Source organism: Apis florea, unplaced genomic scaffold (assembly GCF_048593485.1).
Source record: "Apis florea isolate Af1SG1 unplaced genomic scaffold, ASM4859348v1 contig_3496_pilon, whole genome shotgun sequence".
NCBI classification, from domain to species: domain Eukaryota; kingdom Metazoa; phylum Arthropoda; class Insecta; order Hymenoptera; family Apidae; genus Apis; species Apis florea.
In genome coordinates, this window is record NW_028256773.1 from 2,943,442 (window position 1) to 2,965,261 (window position 21,820).

Here is a 21,820-nt window from a genome sequence, read left to right on the forward strand (position 1 = left end):
AGGATGGGTTGCCAAACGCGCTATGTGATTAATGAACGTTCTGGGAATGAGAAAGTTCGATGAACGTGGGTATGCAAATCGTTCCGTTGGAGATAAAACGCCCTTTTTTGGGAGAGGCTGGAATCTTGGGAGCGTAGATCCTATAGTAGCAGGTATTCGTGGAGGCGTGGGCCGATCGATCGATCGATCGATTCTCTTCGGATCTCTGGCGGAAGATTCTCGAGAACATTTTTTTTTTTTTCTTTTTTTCCTTTCGAATAAGAATTTGGATTATTTTATCGAGATGGAAAGAGTTCAGTTTTTAAATAGGATCAGAATCGATGGATTATATATTTTTGGAAAATACTATTCTATTTTGTATTACAAAATATCCTATCGTATAAAATTCTACATCGTTCTAATTCGCACGATATCTTTCGTTTCATCATCGGATTGATGGCCGGTTCGAAGACTCCTCTATCTCACGACCAAGAAGGGGTGATCCATCATTCGTCGAGGAAAGAGACCTCGGTTGTCGAGGTAAAGTATACCTCGAGCAGGTTATAATGGTTGGCCAAGAAATAAAATAGTCAAGTAGATTAACGTAAGATATAGCGCGATTTCATCATGTTGGATCACGTTTCGATGGGAGGAAAAGCATAATTGCGCGATTGAACACCGTCTTTTTTAAATTCCAATACGTGGAACAATATCGAATACTGTTTAACCGCGAGGGAAAGATCGTCGAAGATCGACTACGGGTGGGCGAACTCGTTACGACGTCTCATTAGTCAATGCCCGGCCGATTCGCGAAGTGAGGCGAAATTTTGCCACGAAGGCAAGGTTAAATAATGGATGGATACTTGGAAGGGAAGATTGGTGGTAACGAGATATTTTTAAAAAAAGACACGGATGCGTGGAAAAAGATTTTTACCTCTCGATGTTTAATGTATACTGTGATATTTGCGCTTAAAAAAAAAAAAAAAAGAAAAAAATACAAATTTGATATTTGACAATATTATTCGCTTAAATACATTTGTCATTTATGTAAAAATATGTATTTGCATATTTGTTAGACTCGTTCAATTATAAATTTAAAGCAGTATACGGTTATTTCATTTTACGTGTCCAATTTTAATTCGATACAAAATCTAACCATAAAAACATCAGCTAAAATATTCCAGAATCATTCTTATAAATCTAGAAACATTTCCTAGACTCAACGCAGGTTTCACGGTATTCCTTTTATAACTATCATTATTTATACCACGAGGTAAAACATCAAGTGCCAACGCTAAGAATAAACAATTATATTTCGCATATAACACGATCTCTTAACAAAACTAAATCCCTTTCCATATGCTCATTCTTTGTTCGGATCCTAAAGAAAGATAAAAAAGAAAAAAAAGAAAAAAAATTCACGTCATCGTTTACGTTATACAAACAAAGGAAAATGGTAAATCATTCCACGCAATCCCTCCTAGTACGGTATAATTCGCAAAAAAGCCTGCAATCAATCAAACTGGTAAATATTAAGCAGTTTCGTTTTAAAAGTAAAAGTTGCGCTGCAAGGTGGTTTAACGCAGTCGCATTGAAATTTATTTAAATCCGCGGTCCACGGGAGGATAAGGCATTGACAATACTTGGGCCGAGGCTAACCTCATCCGCCAAGTAGCTTCTTAAAATTGTTTCTGTCCAACCTTTTGATTAATGACACGGTAGTCCCAGTTTATTCACGATACCACGTTTAATTGTGCCTCTCCTTTCAACGATGGAGGGCTCCCAGTTTGCATAGGTAAAACAGTTTATTTCCTCTCTCGAGAATAATGAGCGTGCGTCTGGCACTGCCATTTACGAAGCATGGTACACCGTGATCGATGCTATTGGCACGTACGCGTATTTATCTTCGACGAAAGAGTTCGACCCGTCATTTTTAATTAAGAGAACTCGTCCTTCCCGTTGCCTCTCATTTGGTTATCAATCGAACCGATCGATTCGTAATTACGTGGGCAGAACTAGTTTTATATTCGACAACTACATCCTGGCTTCTCTCGATGCTTTTTGCGAACGCCTTTTATGGCGGTACGCGCATGCGTCGAGCTTTCAAAGAGCGCAAGGTGTCGCCCCAATCGTCCTGTTAATATGGAATTTTTATGGGAGATTTTACTCGAGCAAATTGAAGATAATTCTTTTTTCTTTTTTTTTTTTTTTTTGAATAAAGAATTCTCGCTTCTTCCATATAAACATAATTCAGTTACTTTTCGTATTAGTGGATCGATCAAAATTTTTTTTATTATAAAGATAAAAAAGATAATGATACCAATGAATTTTTGTTATTATATAGAAGAGCAGAAGAATATTCTAATATCTTTAATTTTCGCGGAGCAATCATATCTAATCAAATCGTGAAATTATATCTTATCAAATCGAGAGATCTTATGATCGAAATTAAATGAGAATTTTAATTAGAGATATTTATTCCTTCCAAGTTTCAAATTTCACAAGAATCATAAACATTTAATCTTTCTAATTTCAAATACCATTTTCGACTAGCTTCGCTTCTGTATATTTTAAGAAACTCAGATTGTTACGCGATTCCAAAAAACACGCGTATCTTACAGATCTAAAAAAAAAGATGCGAACGTTTCTGCCCAAAAAAAACTTATTCCTGTTACCTAACCACGAAAATTTCCACTAAAATTCTACGTTTCTACTGGTCGCATAATGCGTGAACCGTTTGGCTCGACAGACAGATCGTGCAACCGCATCCACAAATTACTCGAATTTTACCGATAAACAGACGCATAATGCCGAGAGACGCGAGAGTGGCGTGCGTGGGTGCCAGTATTTTCGTTCTAACCTAATTCAGTAGTTCTAGAGTTACATGGTGCCTTCCTAAATATAAAATCTAGCGCGAGCTTCGTTGTAAAATGTTCGATATTTTGCGAGTTTGCTTTTTTTTTTTTTTTTTTATGCGAAACAATATACTAGAATCATCGAGAATAGTCTCCTAGATGAAAGATATATCCTCCAAAGATACAGAATTTAAACGAATTCCTCGATATAAAACTGGTTGTGGATGGAACAAACAGAGGAGGGGATAAAAGAAGATACGGCTTCTCATTTTTCCGCATCTGTTACGGATATTTTAATTGCAAATATTAGAAAGATATTCCTTTCTATTTTGTTCCAATTTGTGTTCATCATATTGAATTTTATGATAATGAGATTTTGGGAATCTTAAGTTACAAAATAGTGAAAATGAAATTGGAAAAGATGAAATTATAGCTATATATTAAAAGTAACCATAAATAAAATTGCTTCATCTTTTAATTCCAAGGATATTTTAAATTTTATCATAGTTACAACTATCGTTATATATATATTTCATATATCGTGCTAACTTGACGTACTCTGTGATGAGATACGAACTTAATTTACGAATATAATTTGACATTTATTTATTTCGCAACGAGACGATTATACAGTTTCCACGATTATCTTTCAATTTCAGATAATTTTTACCAACTTTAAATTCAATATCTTCTTTAAACTTATCCAAGATATCCACATCGAGTTAAAGATAATATAATTACAGACTTCAGCTACAGAATACGGTAAAGATACATCATAAAATCGATTCATATAATATTTATAATTTATCACGACAATATTCTACTTAGTATTCGCAAAATGTATTCCCATAAATCTTTTTTCCCTTCCTAAAAAAAAAAAAAAAAATAAATACAAGTGTCAATCACACGAGCAAGCCATTAAGCGTTTCTCGATCAATTCGACCAGCCATATTTTCTCGAATTAGCGGATATGGCGATCGAGCGTGGAGGAAGGGTAAGCTCGATCGCGATCGCGAGGCCTCCTTAGAATGGGGAGGGGGGGAGGACCGCGTTCGAGAGGGACACGGGATCGAAGGTGGGCATCGAGACAAGGGGTGGGAGAATTTCCACATCGAGAGAGCTGCCAATCGCGATCGGCGGGTTTAACCTGTATTCACGATTGCCCATGCATCCAGAGACGGATTGCAACGGTGAAATAATAGTCTTTCTCTCTCTCTCTCTCTTTCTTCCCTCCCGTCTCCCCCACCTCTTCCACCTTTTAAGCGCGCCTGTCCGTCTATTGACATTTACATTCGGGCATACCAGCCCGGGGGAAAAGTTTTACAAACGTCGTATCTCTCTTTCTTTCGAATCGTCCAATCAAAGTTCCAGAGAAGTGGTTTGTGCAAGTGACACCGGCTGGTATTATACACGGTGTGTCCCCTATTCGATCTGTCTCTTTTTTGCCCGGCTTCTTCCAGGGAGATTGTTACCTATCGTCCTGCTTTATGCGAAAAACATCGCTCGAAGGACCGTTTCTTCGAACGCCTAGAGCGACGTTGCGGTAATAAGTTGTGCGCAGACGCGCGCGCATGCGTGAATAACGGTGGTTGATAACGAACCGATCGAAAATACTTTAGGGGAATTGAGTCTTTTTTTGTTATAGATATTGATACAATGATTCATTTTAAATGCTGGACAGGTGTATTGAATGTAAGTAAGTTATGAGTAATACGAGGAATCGATATTTCGTGAATGTTGAGGATAATTGGGAAACGAATATTTTAGGTTAGAATGGTAATAGGATATTTTAATAGAAGTATATTTATGATTAATTATCATTTACTGAAACGAATTTTTATCAAGTTCTTGCGTATCATGATACGCAATTTCATCGTTGTTGTCTAAATTGAATGAATTTGGAATTAGTTTTATTCGTTTCGATAGAAAATCGCCCACGTCGATGACACGAGATTTAGAATGAATTGCGTCACTGCCAAATTAAAAGTGGTATACCTTGAATAGTTTCTCGAAGGGAAAAGCCAGGAACAATTTAACGTGTATTAGCAACTCGGTATATTCCTTTCACAGATTTCTAGATGTGTGGGCGATCCAATTGGCCTAAGATGGTTCATCGGTAGAATACAGGAAATACTTGTTTTCTCTTCTTTAGGCTTAGCAAAAGCGGATTTAGAAACACCTTCGATCATTCGAATCAACGCGATTAACTCGTTTCGTCCATTTCCATTCGAATTTATGCGACGAGTTGACGACTTCTCGTTAATATTTGTACGATATTTCATTGTTTTGACAAATATAACAGATGATAGTATTTTTAATATGAAAGAACGCGAATAAAATTAAAAAATCATTTTGATAGCTACTTCTCGTTTTATGCTGTCCACGTTTAATTTTCAAGATATCAGCAAAAAATATTTTTAATACTAAAATTTCACATATGTTTCAGATATATTAATGAAAAAATCCAACTAATCGAATCTAAATTATAAAAAAATTCATATACAAGATATATATATATATAACTGCTATCGATATGTAACACGATAATAAAATGAAACGATGAAGGAATATAACGATCCGTTATATATCGTTACAACAGAAACATGGAACACACACTTCCTAAAGTGAAAGCTATATTCTGTTTTGATGGAAATCGACGTCTGTTTCCTGTGTCGAAACGGAGAAATATTCCTCTCGGCGGTAAATCAACAACATGTACAACTAGATGCATGTTATTAAATTTTTATGTTCCATAATGATGCTTGCTTCGACGAAGGGAAAATACGATATGTATCTACGTTATGGAAATTATAACTCCTATCTGCTTTACTACATGCGTGAGAGAAAATTGACGGTGGAATTCTTCGGAATAATTTTATTTATTCAATAGAATTGAAAGCAAACATTTCATAAGTGATTAGTACCATATATAACCAACGATGATATCTAATAATCTTTGTTTGATGTTTCATTACGTCGATCATAGAAAAAATTCTTGCAAGAAATACTTCCGCGTTTCGTGCAAATTTATCATTAAGATATATAATTTTTAATTATTTATTAGAAACAATTATTAGAAAAATACAAAGATAAATAGATTTCATTGGTTACATTAGTATTGGGTAAAATGTGTATTTGAAATATTTTCTTAACCTTAAAATTACTTAACCTTAAAATGTTAATTCAATTACTTATATATAAATAATACATCTTTGAACATTGTGAAATATACAAATTTTTACTATAGATTGGCGATTAAGATTCTTTTGAATCGTACATAAAACTTAATCCATTTAAAAAGGAGAGCGTCAAGCAGCCAGTTTTGCATTATCAGATTTACATTCCATACCAATACGAATTTGGATTTACTTGAGATCAGAGGCATCAAGGCAAAATCGGTCCACTATGGACTCTCGAACTGCATAAACAAGTTTTCGACGTATGCCAGTCTGTGTTTATATTATCGAGGATACGTCCTTCGAGTTTGACTCGTATACTCTTTTCATCGGCGAACCGGTTCAAACGCACGTATCTCTCACGTCACGTTATTGGATAATTAATACATTGAAGCTATAGTAACTATATCAGAAAATATAATTTTGTATATTTATTCTCGATTATCATTTAATAATTACGATCACTTGTTTCTAACGAGTTTTAACACGTGCAAAAGCTATGTCGAAATAAGTTTGAATTTCGAGAAATAAATTACGTAAATATGGTAATAGTTGATGAAGATTAAGTGTGACTAAAACGTGAATCATTAAAAAAAGATCGTAAGAAAAATACCAGTTAAACTTTGCATCGTAAGCAATTGTCGAATTAACATAACTTGTGATAATGACTTACACTACATGGAATAATTTAGATAATTCATATGAAGTATTTATGTAGGCAATAAATTCTGAACGAGTAATCATGTAAATGTATGTATCTCAATTATTACATTACATCAAAAAACTAAGGAATTGGAAAAATGGAATTAAAGGACCAGGAATAATTCATATCAAATATGAAGAAATTTAAATAAGCTGAAAGAATTTCATAAAAATTGTATAGACATTCAGGAATATGATTAGAGCCCAATTTGAGAGCTCCAAGTCTTTTGGTGATCTAGACTTAATTTCTTAATCTTGAAATGCTCAGGTTTAGAATCTTTCAATAAGAATAATCTAACTTTTAAAATCTTTTAATCTTAAAATATTTTAGATCCTTAGTAAAATGACTTAGTTTTGATTTTGTGAACTTTAAAATAATCTATTTTAAAATACTTCTAGTTTTTCATTCATTGATTTTTTATCTGTTGTTCTCTTAGGATAATTCAATTATTCAAGCCTTGAGATGAGTCAGCTTTGATTTTATAAGCCTTATGATGGCATAATTCTGAAATAGCTTCATCTTATGCCAGTTTATTTCTAGTTTTTTAATTATAAAGTTCTCATCTCTAATCCCCTATATTCTTAGGATAATTCATTTCTGGTATTGTAAGCCTTAAAATTATTTAGTTCAATCTATATCTTATAATGATATCATTTTACATTTTAAGGTATTTTAATTCTAGTTTTCCTATTATGAATCTATCTCCAATTCTATCTTCTCAGAATACTTCAATTCTGATATAAGTCTTGGGATGAATTAACTCAAGTTGTGCAGATTTAATTCTATCCTTTCATAGACATAATTCTAGCCATCTTTAAACTTGTTCTTAGGATATTTCAATTCTAATATTCTAAGACTTGGAACGACATAGTTTAACTTCTATACTTTTAAAGTAGTTTAAGTTCTCTAATTCTCTTTTTCATAAATATTAAACTTTGATTCAAATCACAATTGTAATTTCATATTCTGAACTTGAACTCAACTGCTTTACTTTACTCTATTAATAGAATACTTCTACTCTACATAGAATTACATTTCTCCTTATCAAAACTGCTGTCAACAGAGAAAAGATGATGCGTAGACGTCTTAGTCGCGTATAAGTTTGTTCAATATCGTGGAGGCGTATATTATATCCCGCATAGGTTATGCCACCCCGCCTACTTGCACGACGTGTCCCAATACCTGGCAGCGATATGTCAACAACTACTTTCCACTCCTCGTCCTGTGCCACCAGGTTTTATCTGTTACGCTCATGGAGCGACATTATGCCGGCTATGGCGACAGACCATGAGCATACAACACGGTTGACAAGCTGCCATTTTAACGTGCGATTACGCTTTTTAATACGCGCTCGAGCGGAAAGAGGAAACCATTGTGTTGCGCGTGTACGTGCGACAATCGGATTTATTTAATGGTTCTCCCTGGATATTTAGAATATTCTATCGTTCCTTTTATTTATTTTCGTTTTATTTATATTGTTTTACCTTCGATCTATTCGATCGCGGTTTATCAATTTTGCGTAGAATTGAATATCGATAACGAGAATCATTAATTCTTTTTTTTTTTTATCGTAATTCATGTGTATTCATATTAAAGATAATTCAATCCACTCGTGATTTCTCACAGTTGATTCACATTTGAATATCAACGGTGTATTGCTCTGATTATACTCACCTACGCTTTCTATTCGAAGACAGTAGGTGGTTGCTGTTTTTGAACATCGAGTTCAAAAAGCGTAATAAAAATATCTTTGAAATATAATACGCAAATTATAAATAGAGCATCCGTGATCCAATTTTATTCCGGTAATATTGTTTAGATAACGTAAAAAAAGGTACGTACGTAGATGCTTTTTTATTGCTCGTGCAATCTCTATAAGACACAAAATGTATTCCAAGCTGTTAGCCGTGTGACACAAGTAGAAAATATTTGTAGGTATTCGAATCATTTGGCAAACCTGCCGTGATTGTTAACACTCGTCGTTAATTGCAATTATAAAATCTTCTCGTTAAAAGTAAATTCATGCTATATAAATTTTTTATCTTCGAAACGGTGTATACCATATCTACGTTGAAATGTACCATTATTTTCATCACATATATCAGCATCATTAATCTTTTAAATTATTATTACTCTTATTCTTTTCGTACTTTTTTTTTTCATAAAAAAAGCAGTGACAAAATATTTAATTAGATTAACTGATATTAATTAAAATTATTTTACATTTATAATTCTTTTATTTTAACTGTGTAAAATAATGGTAACAAATTCAATTATTACAAGAATTTAATAAAATTATATACAACCAAAATATTAATGTGCAATAAGTACTATATTATACGTAATTTTAAAATAATTTCAAAAATGATACTTTCAATTCCTAATACTTATCCAATCATACTGGATAATCCATGTAACGTAGCAGACAGAATTTCCTTCCTAAACGATTCGTGCGCGATGTCTGTTGGTGAACGCTTGATAGCAGAGCGCGTAATAAATCGCATGCATTAACAGATGGACGTCGCGGATGGACGGACGTGACTGAGAAGAGAAGAGATTGCGCGACGTCCGGTGGCACGGTGTGGGAAAGCCGAGATCTCGTGAAGGTTTCAAGGCTCATTAACCCGCTAGATAGCGCGTTGTGTCGAGAAATAGCGAGTTCGACCGTGGAATATTCGCTTTCGCCGCGAATATTAATTATTATAATATTTATTCGTTATAAGGATCTGTTATGAGTAAATAACTGTTAGACGATACGAAATTCGAGCCTTGTTTTATTTAACGAGGATTGTGGAAACGAAGAAGAATCGAGAATTCATTTCTTTGCAATGATTTTCGCGCGTATAAACGAATCAATACAGTACTATATTATTATTAATCAATTGTTATTACTGGTTATTAGTGAGAAATGTGCAGCTTAAGGTAGTTTATGAATCGTAACTAACAACATATGGTATTTCCAAGAGATCTAACTAATACATATTTGTTAACCGTGCGCAACATAACCTAACTTTGATGATGAAATGGAAGCCAGTGGTTGAGAATAATAATTCTACGATCAAGTACAAATATGTACAGGAAGACTGTTTATTAATTAGAAAAGTAATTGTTCTGAGAATTGTTAACGTTATCGTATTTATTCTTAAACAAGAATGAGGAAGAATAAGGAAAAGTAAATAAGAAGTCGAATATTCTTTGACGAGATAGAAAAAGACGTAAAAATTAGTTCGGTAATAAATTTCAGGAAACGGTAAGGATGTGTTCGCATTTACAATCGAGCAAGCATGCACGTTAGAGATAGATTATAAAATTTATATCGGTTTTTGGTCTACTGCTGGAAGTAGACGTTCCATTCAACCTAATCAGTTTCTGATAAATAACATTTCAGCGAATCTGCCTTGTCAATCTATCAGTGCATTTAGGAATACTTAACTAGCTTGTGGTTTTTGTATCGTAGCAGAAATACTGAGATGAAATATAAAGTTTTTTTGCCATATGCAAATTGCAAATATTTCTACTCAATGTGATCGTGATATAACCACTTGTGAGTTGTTCAATGTGGATGAAAGATTGCTTTCATTAGGGAATATTTCTAGTCAATGTGGACGCGACATAAACGTTGGCCTTAAATATATGGTAATATATTCATATAAGTAAGTTCTCTTATACATGACTGGACACATAATGCAACACATTTTATGACGTTTTCGAACGTATATAATACTGCCAATGCATGGTAAATAAATGTCATCTATCTTATAAATGCTAATATTACATCATAACTATATAAATATATAGATTTTTTTAAAATTATTATTCTATAATTTTATGATATACAAGTTGATGTTTCATCATTTTTGAAAAAGATCAAAACGTTAAACATTCGATTATTTCTCGGTTAATTCCAATTTTATATTTTGTATTATTTATATCTCCGGCTTAATGATATCATGGGGCAAGGCAATTAACGAGAAAAAGATTAGTAATCGATCTCATTTGTTCACGAAAAATATGTTAAGTAACGATTTGTGTTTGCGTTTGTGAGGTAAATGTTGCCATGCTGGATTCTTAGCTCTTGCAGCTGTTAATCATCATGGAATTCGCGCGAAAAATTGCAAACGCGTGGCGCGCCTCTGTTCCTACTTTTTCTTCCTTCGTTTATGGCGAACGAGTAATTCCTTTTAGATAGATAAGATGAGCAAGGAAAATCGTTGCACTATTAATTAATGGTTGTAAGATTGTAAGATAGTGGTACAAGATTAAATAACATTTTTTTCGATGAAATTTTCGAAGAAAAAAATTAACTTTTTATCTGATATCTATTATTATGTTTCTTAATTTTTTTAATCTGCAAACATCAGAAACTTAATTAAACGCAAAACTTCAACTAGACGTAAAAATATCAAGTATCTAGATATAAATTCCACTTGAAATTCCTCGCTATTTTCACACTTAATTGGATCGTTTTGCACATACAATTTTCCATTATGTATATATATATATATATATATTTTCTCGCAAATAGCATTTCTCTTTAATTCGATCACAGCTATCCTTCCACCTTCCAGGCCAAGTTTCAGGAACATTAACTCCAAGATTTACATTATACGTTTCCTCTGTTCCTTCTATCGTTAATGTATTTCTATTTTCTTCAAAAACTTGCCACGTACAACTCGTTACCGGTGCATACGTAACCCTTGTCCGTGCTACATATCAACCAGTTAAACGGATAATTGGAGCTGGTCGCTATCCAGCTTAAAGACGTCTCATTGTGCTGCAACAGCGTTTCTTGCGACATTGGGTAAGGGTAAACAAGGAGGTATTAGTCGTTGCATACATGCGAGATACAGTCGTGATATAGTCGTAGTTGTTCCCTCGTGAGCGGAAATAACGAATGAAAGAGGGCGCTAATGTAACACGGTTCGTTGATCGCTTAAGGAATTTGTAAATGTAAATTAAATATCACTGTGATCTCTCGCTAGATGTTTCTCTTTGATTTTCTTGTATCGCATATTTATGTCGAATTTAATAGGAATTTTTTTTACAAGAAAACATTGAATACATCGAATTAATTAATTTTAGCCAAATGTTGAGTCGATGTTTTTTTTTTTTTTTTCGAAACTTTATCGTTTTTGAATAAGTTTTGGAACGATCGTATAAATTTTGATTACCACTCGAATCAATGTGTCTTCGTTCGTTCAAAGATATTCAAATAATTCCTTCGATATCTATTGTTAGCTTACGTATTGTTTTAGAGAAAGAGAAGCTTTTCTTCGCTATTAACTAAGAATCGTTTAACCATTATTTATCTAGAATCGTTCTTGGCTTACGAGTTGTTTAAAAATGTCTCGATTCGTGGATATCTATTGTTAGCTTATCTTGTTATTGCAGACCAGGTCTCCACTTGGATTCTAAAATGGTTCTATTATTGCATAATCGAATTTATTTCTACCTTAGGAAATCTACTTATTCGAATCGATTCCACGATACATTTAATTTTATTTATTATTATAATTTCACCTATATATTATTTCTAATTCCTTCAAAAGCAAAACAATTTATAAATATTCTTTTTATTATCGCAACAATTGATTAAATCATCAAATTTTGAATAGAAGAAAAATCAAAATAATTAATAAATTTACCAATTTTCACAGACAAACTTTCATTTCCAAGAATATTTCCCGTAACGTTTCTGGATCTATTTTGCAATACGTATCAAATCACCCGATACAGGAGGCAAACAAATATTTTAAAACGGCAGTGAACAAACTTGTTACCAAATGTTTCCGACTATAATATTAAATCTTGTGTTATTTCAGCATTTTATAGGCGGTAATGGTATAAGGTTTCCAGATATAATTCAAGTTTTGGGAGCTACTATTTTCGATTCTCTCGTTCATTTCGTAAACAGCCCGACCCCACATAGTCAAAACCCGTGTGTTCCTCGGACGATTTAACGTTGCCGGTGTTCTGTTGGCAGCACTCAAGATGGCCGATTTTTTGCTCTCATTTATCCGGTTGTTGCACATCCACAACCACGGCAACGACGTAATTTTCTGGTCAAGCCAACAAACTGTTACAATGTTCCTCTGCTATTTCTGGATTAACTTCTTTTTAAGCCAGGAATTCGAGCAAATACCACGACACTTTGCCCTCTCTCCCTCCCTCAATGCCTAATTATCATCGACTCGTTCCAGTTAAATGTATAATACGTAATCTCTTTTATTCCTGTTTTTTAAACATATCCCAAATTCAAAAGGACGTTCGTGAATTTTTGAATTTTCAGAAATTATGAATTGTTATTCAGCCTCGATGGAGTTGATCGTTTTTTGAGTTCAATTAATTTTATGATATCTACAAACCAAAAAACAAATTAAAGAACAACATATATATATATTTTTTTTTTAATTCCTCGAAACTTCGTCTTGAAATTTAAATCATTTCTATTCCCCCTCTCAAATTCAACATCGAAATTTCTCTTTCCATTTCGAAACGATCAAGAATTTCCAGATTCCAACTTTCCAAGTTCGCGCCATGCCGACTCGCGCCACACGTGTGCGCCATTCCAAAGGTTAATGCACGTTAATGCACCTTCAAACGAGCAAGTGCAATTATTCATCCATGAGCTAATCGATCCGTTTCAATCAAGCGCGTTAATCATTGGCGAGCGAATGGTTTCGGCTCGTCGCTTACCTTGCGAGTCAAGGGGTCACGCGAGGAGTAGTGGTGGGGGAAAAAGTAGGGGAACGAGAGGAGATCGAAAAAGAGAAGGTTGCACGCGGCTCGATCCCTGGTTCACGGGGTTAAATATACCCTCACTCGTGTTTCGCATCGCTCGTGTTTCGCGAATTGAAAAGGGGGAGGGAGAGAGGTGGTTGGGGAGGAGAAAAGTTGGGGCGAAAGAAACGATATATATATATATATATATATATATATATATATATATATGTATGTATATGCGTGTTATAAATCGCGGGCGAAGAGGAAGTGGAGAGGAAAAAAAGAAGAGAAAGGGTGACTGGTGCCAAAATATCGGATTTGGACCACACCCGATTGCAAGAAAAAAGTGGAAGATGGGGGAAGAGAGACGGAGCGAAGTATTTTACGATCGGGATGGAAATAGAGGACGAATTTTATAAGATTCTCGAAACAAGTGAATTTGAAGTGGACAATTAACCCTTTCTGAAAAAATTTTCTCAATCTTTTAAAAGCGAACGATTTAAAGATTATTCTTCCTTTGTCTATTTACCTCTTCTAAAACTCTTTCTCGAAACGTGGAATCCCGACGTTAGAAGCAGTCAAAGATACGAAATTTTACCTTTCCCCTCCTATCTTATTAAGTTACAATAAATCGCATCATCGATCCGTCACATTTCGTATCCGTGCACAATTCCATCGTCCACAAGGAAGATCTTAAACGAAACGCGAGCGATGAAAGCGCGCGACGAGACGAAAGAAGAAGGGAGAAAGAGAAAGAGCGAGGCACGCGATGGAAGGAAGATGGAAGGGGGGGAAAGAGAGAAGGTTTGAGAGACGTCTGCTATTACGGAGCACCTCCGTGGTCACGGCGCACAGCCCGATATGGAGCAATCTCAGATTTCCATCCGCCCAAATCAAGAATATACGCCCCCGCCTCCTCTCTCGCTCTCTTCTTCCCCGCCCGGGGAAGGAAGGGGGACCTCTGCCGTCCCTCTGCTCATCTCGCTCCCCCTTTCCCCTCTCGGGCGGAGGTGGAGGCGCTGCTCGGGGTTGGTGCTTGGCCGGCCGTGCTAGTAACAGTGCCAAAACTGCCTCAAAACGGACTGCTCCGTTCTCTCTCTCCCCCCTCCTCTCTCTCTCTCTCTCTCTCTCTCCCCCTTCCCTCTACTCCGTGTCTTTAGCCCCTCTTTATCCTCTTCTTCACGTATCGATGTTCTCGTGCGGATAACCACCCATCCCAGACACGTGCCCTCTATCCGCCTTCTTACTTACCTTCTTACTTCCTTCGACCACCGTCTCCATTCTGCACCCGCAAAGCGATCGGCTCGCTTTCCCCGCTTTTCCAACCTCCCCGAGTGGCACTCGCTCAACCCGAGTGACGGCCGAGACAACAAGTGTCCGAGGCGAGGATCGCGTGATCCGGGTTCATCGCACCGTGCCGACAGTTTCGAATTGGTTGGATACGCGATAGTCGAGTGGATTATCGTCATTACGACCGTCGACTCGAATCCAAGAGAGGAGGGTTCGGCCGTTGTTCGTGGCCCGGTTGTCGTCGATCAGGATTAAGAAGGAAGAACGATCCTTCCATGTTGCCGGAAAGCAAGTTTCCCGTCACAGGTAAATTCGAAGTAAAAAACAATAGCCTCGACTGCTGAGCCGCGTGTGTGTGTGCGTGCGCGCGTACGTGTGTGCGTAGGTGCGAGTCGATGGTGTAACCAGGCCAGTGGATCACGGTCCATCCGTGCACCCTTTTTCCTCGCTCTTCTTCCTTCCTCCCCACTCTTTCTCTCTCGTTCGAGTTTGATCTTTCAATTCGAAGATCGAGGATGGATCACTTCTATACGAGAAACAATATACATTATTTCGTATTATGCTCCCCTCGACATCGCGTCGCCTTGACATATTCCTCAGCATCGCAGCTGACTTACCGTTTTTAACCTACTTGCGCCCCTGCCAATTACAGTCCAAACGCATGCTCGGCCGCGTGTGCGGCCACGAATCCACTGTTGTCCACTTGTTGCCCGTAACACACGCTTCGCACCATGGAATCTCTCCCTCGTCCCACCCTTCGTCGAATCGTCTTCCCAATCCAATACCATCCTCCCCGTTGAAGAGTGGTAATAATAATAATAACAATAATTACAATTACAATTACACAATTTTTGCATCCATTCGACCTTGGATCGAAAAATCGGATAACACTTGGCGCGCGGTAAAATCGAATCGTTTGACGATTTCACGATTGTTTGGAAGCGGTTTGGGAAAGGAAAAATTGCTGGTCGGAGCACCCGGGGGGTTAACCGGCGCGGCTGGTTTTAGTCAGGTTGGGCATAAATGGATAGTTAGGGGAGCACGAGGCAGAGGCACGAAAGTGTCTCGACGGGCGTAGTCGTAAAGATACACCGCGGTGCTCGGCCCCGTCATCCATAATCCCAAATATGGAGTGAGAAATTTGAGAGAACCGAAAATAGTGGCGCTACGCCAACCGCTAAAAATAGCCAAAAAATAAATTGTAGTTACGCGGCCGCCTGCATCATTCTATAACTGGTCTTCAATGAATCGGGCCACCTCCCTCGCACACGCCGTTATTAATACACCATCACACGTATACACCGGGCCGGTAAGCTATATTGCTCCCGTTTTTGGACCGCGTTTTAGCGTCGAGTTTGGGGATCGTTTTACGCTCGAGCCAGCCTTCGAAGCTAGAATATATATATATATAAATATACAGGGTGTTAACGCTCGAACCTGTTTGAATCGAAGTGTTATACGCGGATGAGAATTGAACAAATATTATTCGCATTAGGGAAATAATATCTAAATTGAGATACATTTTTGTGAGATCTTTTTGGAAAGGTTCAAGAGATCGGAAGGAAACGCGATTTGATGGAAGAAATTGAAATTTGCATTAAATCGGGGAAAATAATTCGTTCCGATTCGATAATTCTTCAAAGGTATCCCACGAATGTGTTGACACCTTGTATAAAATTGATTGGAATTGAGTTTTCTTTTCGCTCGCTATTAGGCGTGTTTTGTGTTGTCGGCGATGTGGGTGGATAAGCCGAGGCGGGACTTTCGCTTCGATTAATCTAACTCGCGCGACGCTGTACCGTTTAATTTTAAATGACACGTGTCCGGGGTTATTAGAACTTTTGTTGCACGTGCCGCGAAGGAATTGCTAGCTTCGAATCGAACAATAATTCTTTTAGCTTTCTCGCGATTTTTTTTTTTTTTTTTTTTTGGTTTTAATTATTCTTCGATTTGCGAATTTTTTTTCCAGTTTTATTCTTTTTTCGATCAGGATCGTTGCAATTTTTGTTACATAACGAATAATTATCTATAAGAAGATGAGTTATTATGAATTGAAAGACAATGTTTTAATTTATTTCTTTTTTTTTTTTTTTTTTTTTTAATGTTATTGGATTTAAAATGAATCAAATCAATTGTTTGCCTCAAAAGAAGTATTATTTATAACGGAGAGGTGATATAAGGTGACATAAATATACAATTTATATTTGGTACAAGATTTATTGCTGACGTAAATGAATTTATTTTTGTTTTTAGATTAGAAGGATCATTGTCACAATTATTTTCGAATATAGAAATATTCTTTCATGTAAAAAAAATAAATGATCCACGAAACGTATTGTTAAATCTCTGAGAATGGAGTAGGTCACGAAAACGAAATAATAAATTATGTGTTACATTTGTTTCTATATTAATTACACGTACGCTGAAAAACTTACACGATAATGGTTAAAATTTTATCATTAACGTAAAAAATAAACGAAATTTAATTATTTTTCTCTCCAAAAATTACCCATCCACTGTAAAAATTATTCTCTCAAATTTTTTTTTTACTCGAATCGCGCTTCATTTATCCAATTTTACGTACATGAACAACATCGCGACAGTAACGTGCGTGTATAAAAATTATGAAAATTTTTATCGCACGATCTACCTTTTTTTTTTTTTATTTCATCTCTTTCGAAACTCTTTTTATTTCCCTCGGCCGTTTTATACTCGCCGTATTCAAATTTCACGTTCCATCTTTGGCTCTGGTTCCACAATTCGACGAACATTGTTGCACCTAACCTCGACAAATGGATGGTATACAACTCGTGTGAAACCCGATCGACTAAGGCCAAGTACGGTCCAGCAATTGCGGGTGTTGGGTGGATCGTACTCGTGTCCGTGTTTCTATTTTCGAGCGTGAATATTTTTATCCGACAGTGGCTGCAAACTCTCTATGTTACAATACTCTTCTTCATCTCTCCTTCGTCAGCTTACACTCCCTTTCTCTCTTCCACTTCCTTCTCTTTTTTTTCCACGTCTCATTTCCGCTCCCGTTCAAGAGTTACGTCTTTCTTTGATATCGTCTCGTCGCGACGATCTCGTTTTGAACGTCGTCCACGGTCGAATGAACTCGACACGTAGTCTCCCCTTTGCTTTACACATAGTCGTCCGTTATCAATTAATCATTATTTCCTTTCGTTAAATTTATCCCGCTTTGAAACGTACAGGATGCCAGAAAATCGATGACGGCTCAAGTTTGAGGTTATGCGCGAGATCGACGCGAATTTATTAATTTTTTTCTTTCATCATTTCAATAAAATTTCATCGATTGAATCTTTAAATTAATTTTAAAACTATAATCTTTATTTTTTTTTTCTTCTGAACGAACTCATGCTCGTGTTACTTTTTATAAATTTTCTTAAAACTAAAAACTCTCTTAACCAAAAAATTTTTTTTTCTTTTTTTTTTTTTTTTATACTCTCAAATTAAACGATATTTTTCGCGTGTGAATATATAAATTCCCTAACCTAACTTCTCGTTAAATTCTTCGTCATCTTAACCAAAATTTTTCTTTTCCCTTTTTACCGACACTCGCGCACAAATTTACAATGTTTTCGCAAACACCTTCCATGTCCTTCTATTTCTGCGTTTATTATTACACGCGTTAAACCATGGTACTATATTTATACGTGGCGGATCGACGTTTCGATGAGCTTAAAGGAGCATTACGAGAAAATTATACATGACAGGTGTGTAGAGGCGAGTTGAAAAGCATTCCTAAGCCGATCTTCGAGTCGTGTAATACGCGGCAGCTGTCCGTTTCCCTTTTTATACGATTTCGAAGCCTTGGACACACTTGGGACACGCCGCGCCCACACGCGAACTAACCTAACTATGCTGCAATTCTCCCGCACAATCTGATGACAATCTGCATGTGGGCATTTGTTTGGCTTCTTCCATTTCTCACGGTTGTTACGCGTTTCCACGATTAGAAATCGCGTGGAAACACTGGGCGAACGTTTATGGTTAATCGAACAATGTTTCATTAAAACGAGAAGGTTATGAATATTCCGCAATATCCAGGTTGCATGGTGGCGGCGCTAATATCAATGCGGTGCCCACGCGTAACCTTTACTTCGGATAATACGAATCTATATACATATGATTTAGAGACGATGAAACGGAAAGTTAAAATTCGTTGGCGCGAATGTTGTGATGTTGCATGTTGCGGGCTGGCCAAGTTTTGGCTGTGAATTTGTAATAAATTTTATGCACTTTTGGCACAAAATTTTGTCTTCATTTCAACAAATGATCGATGATGGAATAGATGGTGTCAAATAATTAATTTATCTGCTAATACTATAGAATCTAGTAATTTTTTATCTTCTCGCGCAACATTAAAAAATTGAAAAACTGTTTTATTAATTATTCATCGATTCCACCATAACCAATTATATTTGTTGTTCTAGGAGTCACTAGAATCTTGCATTTATTTTATATATATTTTTGAAGAATATGAAGAATGAGTTATTGAAAATCATTGCATTTTAAAAATTATTTTACTTATGATTAGTTCCATTAATTCGATTCTAACCAGTCATTTTTTTGACGCTCTAGGGGGCACTATGCAGACCGAGGAAATCGTGTCTCGCGCACAATCTACTGGTATAGACGGTGGCCCCACAGACAGCGCCTCTTTGCAGCATCATCTGCATCACACGTCGCACATAAAGTGTCCGTTGCCACCTCTGCTCCACATGGCGGTGAAGCAGGAGCCACAGGAGGAGGAGGAACGAAGTCGTGACACGAATGCGTTGAGGTGAGCCTACGATTATGGTAATCGCCACTTCCCATCTCCCTCGATCCTATCTTTACGCTTTCACTCGTAAACACCCGTCTTAGATAGCATCGATCACGCTTTCTTTCGAATTATTTTTCCCTCTAAAAATGAATCACGTGTATAGGAACAAGGAAAATTTTATTTTACTTGTTACGTGTGCAAGAATGATCGTACTAATATGGGTTATTATAATTTTAAGCAATCCTTTTTTTTAAGAAATCAAATTTATCAAAGTCAAATAAAAAATTACGAACTGCAATTATATACGTTGCCATTAAAATTTAGAAATTTGTTGAAATTCGAACGAATCGATTAAAATTGTGACTATTCCATGATTTTGGCGGGAAATTTTGTAATAAACGAGTATATACGCAAAATACTTGAAATTTGTACCTCGAAAATAATTATAAAACACGTTCGAAAAGATGAAACATAGGTATTATCGCGAGTTTATGTCGAATCAACGTATCCAAACCGGGCCCACGAAAGAAAACATTAGTATTCCTCGAGCAAGGTAAACGCTCGTGCCGACAGCCCGAGTTGTGTTATTATCGTATCGGACATAAATCATATAAGAAAGGCATTAGTTATTATTATTATCGCGTGTTGCGCATCGTAACGAGATAAATGTATCTCGTCATAACGAAATAAAATAATACATTGTCAACCTGTTATTACGCGAAACATAATTTTTCTCGGGTTGGAGGACGATCTCGATGGCGCTTACGATGAGCGACAGATTATTATTTTTTTTTTTTTTCTTTTTCTTCTCGAAAATCGGTATAGCGAATACGATCATCTCGTCGAGTCGCGTAAAAGTAATTTATACGCGTGTCTCGGAGAAACGTGAGCGGACGTAACGTCCAAAAGCTTGGGTCACACGGGGGTCACGTGTTATTATACAAAGCCTTTTTCTTTTTTCTTTTTATTATTCATTTTCTTAATACCTTGAGAAAGAAAATTTAAAGTGAACGAAATTTCGTCCAAAATAACGGAGAATTTTAAGCGTGGTAAATCGAATTAATAATAAAATCAAAATCATCGTCCCTTTTTATGTTTTCTTTTCTTTTTTTTTTTTTTTTTTTCATTTAAAAAGAAAAATACAGATGTAATTTAGAAGAGAAACAAAAAATTTTCCACCGTTATTACCTGCATTCAGAAGTGTATAAAAATTTGTAGAATAGAAATCGTAAAGGATAATAAAAGTTTTTCGAAAGGAATATCGTATCGCTTGGCCAATTCGATGCGATTTATGACGTTTTACGGGCGTTTATATCGCGCAGAAAATTCCTTTATGCCCCTGAATATGTATCGAATAACAACTTTCACCCGATTACGTCCACCACGTTTACTTTATTTCTTATTTTTATTGCCAACTGGTGAAACACCCAATGCTCCCTTTCCCTTCTCTTTGCTCGTCGCGATCGAGAGTTGTAAAAAATGGTAAATTTGATAGTCCGCAAGTAGATGCAGACACCTCGCCGACGTCCCTCGATGGGAAACTCGGGCATGGACACGAAACGGGCCATCATCATCAGATCCAGGAGCTCGAGGAAACTCCCGGGCAGACCGTTGCCGATCTGAATAATCGAGGAAGGCCGAGGTAAGTTTTCAATTATAATTTAAAAGGTCGTTAAATTTTAAGGAACAGAGTAGAGAATTAATTAAATGATATATAAATAGAATTTGAAGAATTATTTAATTTTAAAAAATAATATCGTAAGTTTTATTTCCCCGTGAAAATTTATATGACATCAAAAGCAGAATATATCGTTTCTTAAAATAATTCTTCAACTTGTGCAACAAATAGATTTAGACACACGAGTAAACACAGTACAATTTAATTAATAAATAAATTTTCGCCACGTTACGAAGTTGAAATTGAATTTGTTTAAATTAATTTACATTACGAGACTTTTCGACTCGTCCTGATCTCCATTCAAATCTTTCCCCTTAGAGCGAAATTTTCGTTCCATTCGCACAATCTTTTCCTCTCTTCTTAATCGATTAATTATTTCCTTCTCCAACCTCCAAATATCCTCGCTTCGTTTTATCCTTCTCGATCCCCCTCCACTGACACTCCTCTCTCTCTCTCTCTCTTTCTTCCTCTCCCAACGACCCTTTCAACTCGTCTCGTTTACAGCCGCGAAAGAGTTTTAGATAAGCAAGAATGGATTCAGCGAGAAACTGGTTCGTTCCAAATGAACTCTCTCCCGCGTTCTTTTCTGAAAAAAGAAGAAGGAAAGAAAAAAAAGAAGAGGAAAGAGAG

General features: G+C 36.1%; 1 protein-coding gene across 2 annotated transcripts in view; it reads left to right on the forward strand.

Annotated features, from left to right (window-relative positions):
* Positions 1-21,820, forward strand: part of LOC100869457 (uncharacterized) — a 44,582-nt gene that overhangs the window by 17,175 nt on the left and 5,587 nt on the right. The window contains exons 1-3 of one of the 2 annotated variants that reach the window (XM_003690461.4): positions 14,488-15,032; positions 19,329-19,530; positions 21,008-21,154. In XM_003690461.4, the coding sequence (XP_003690509.2) occupies positions 15,002-15,032; positions 19,329-19,530; positions 21,008-21,154 (380 nt within the window). In that variant the 5' untranslated portion in view covers positions 14,488-15,001. Of the gene's footprint in view, positions 1-14,487; positions 15,033-19,328; positions 19,531-21,007; positions 21,155-21,820 lie in introns of those variants that run through there. The other variant, XM_012494766.3, reaches the window with a different exon arrangement.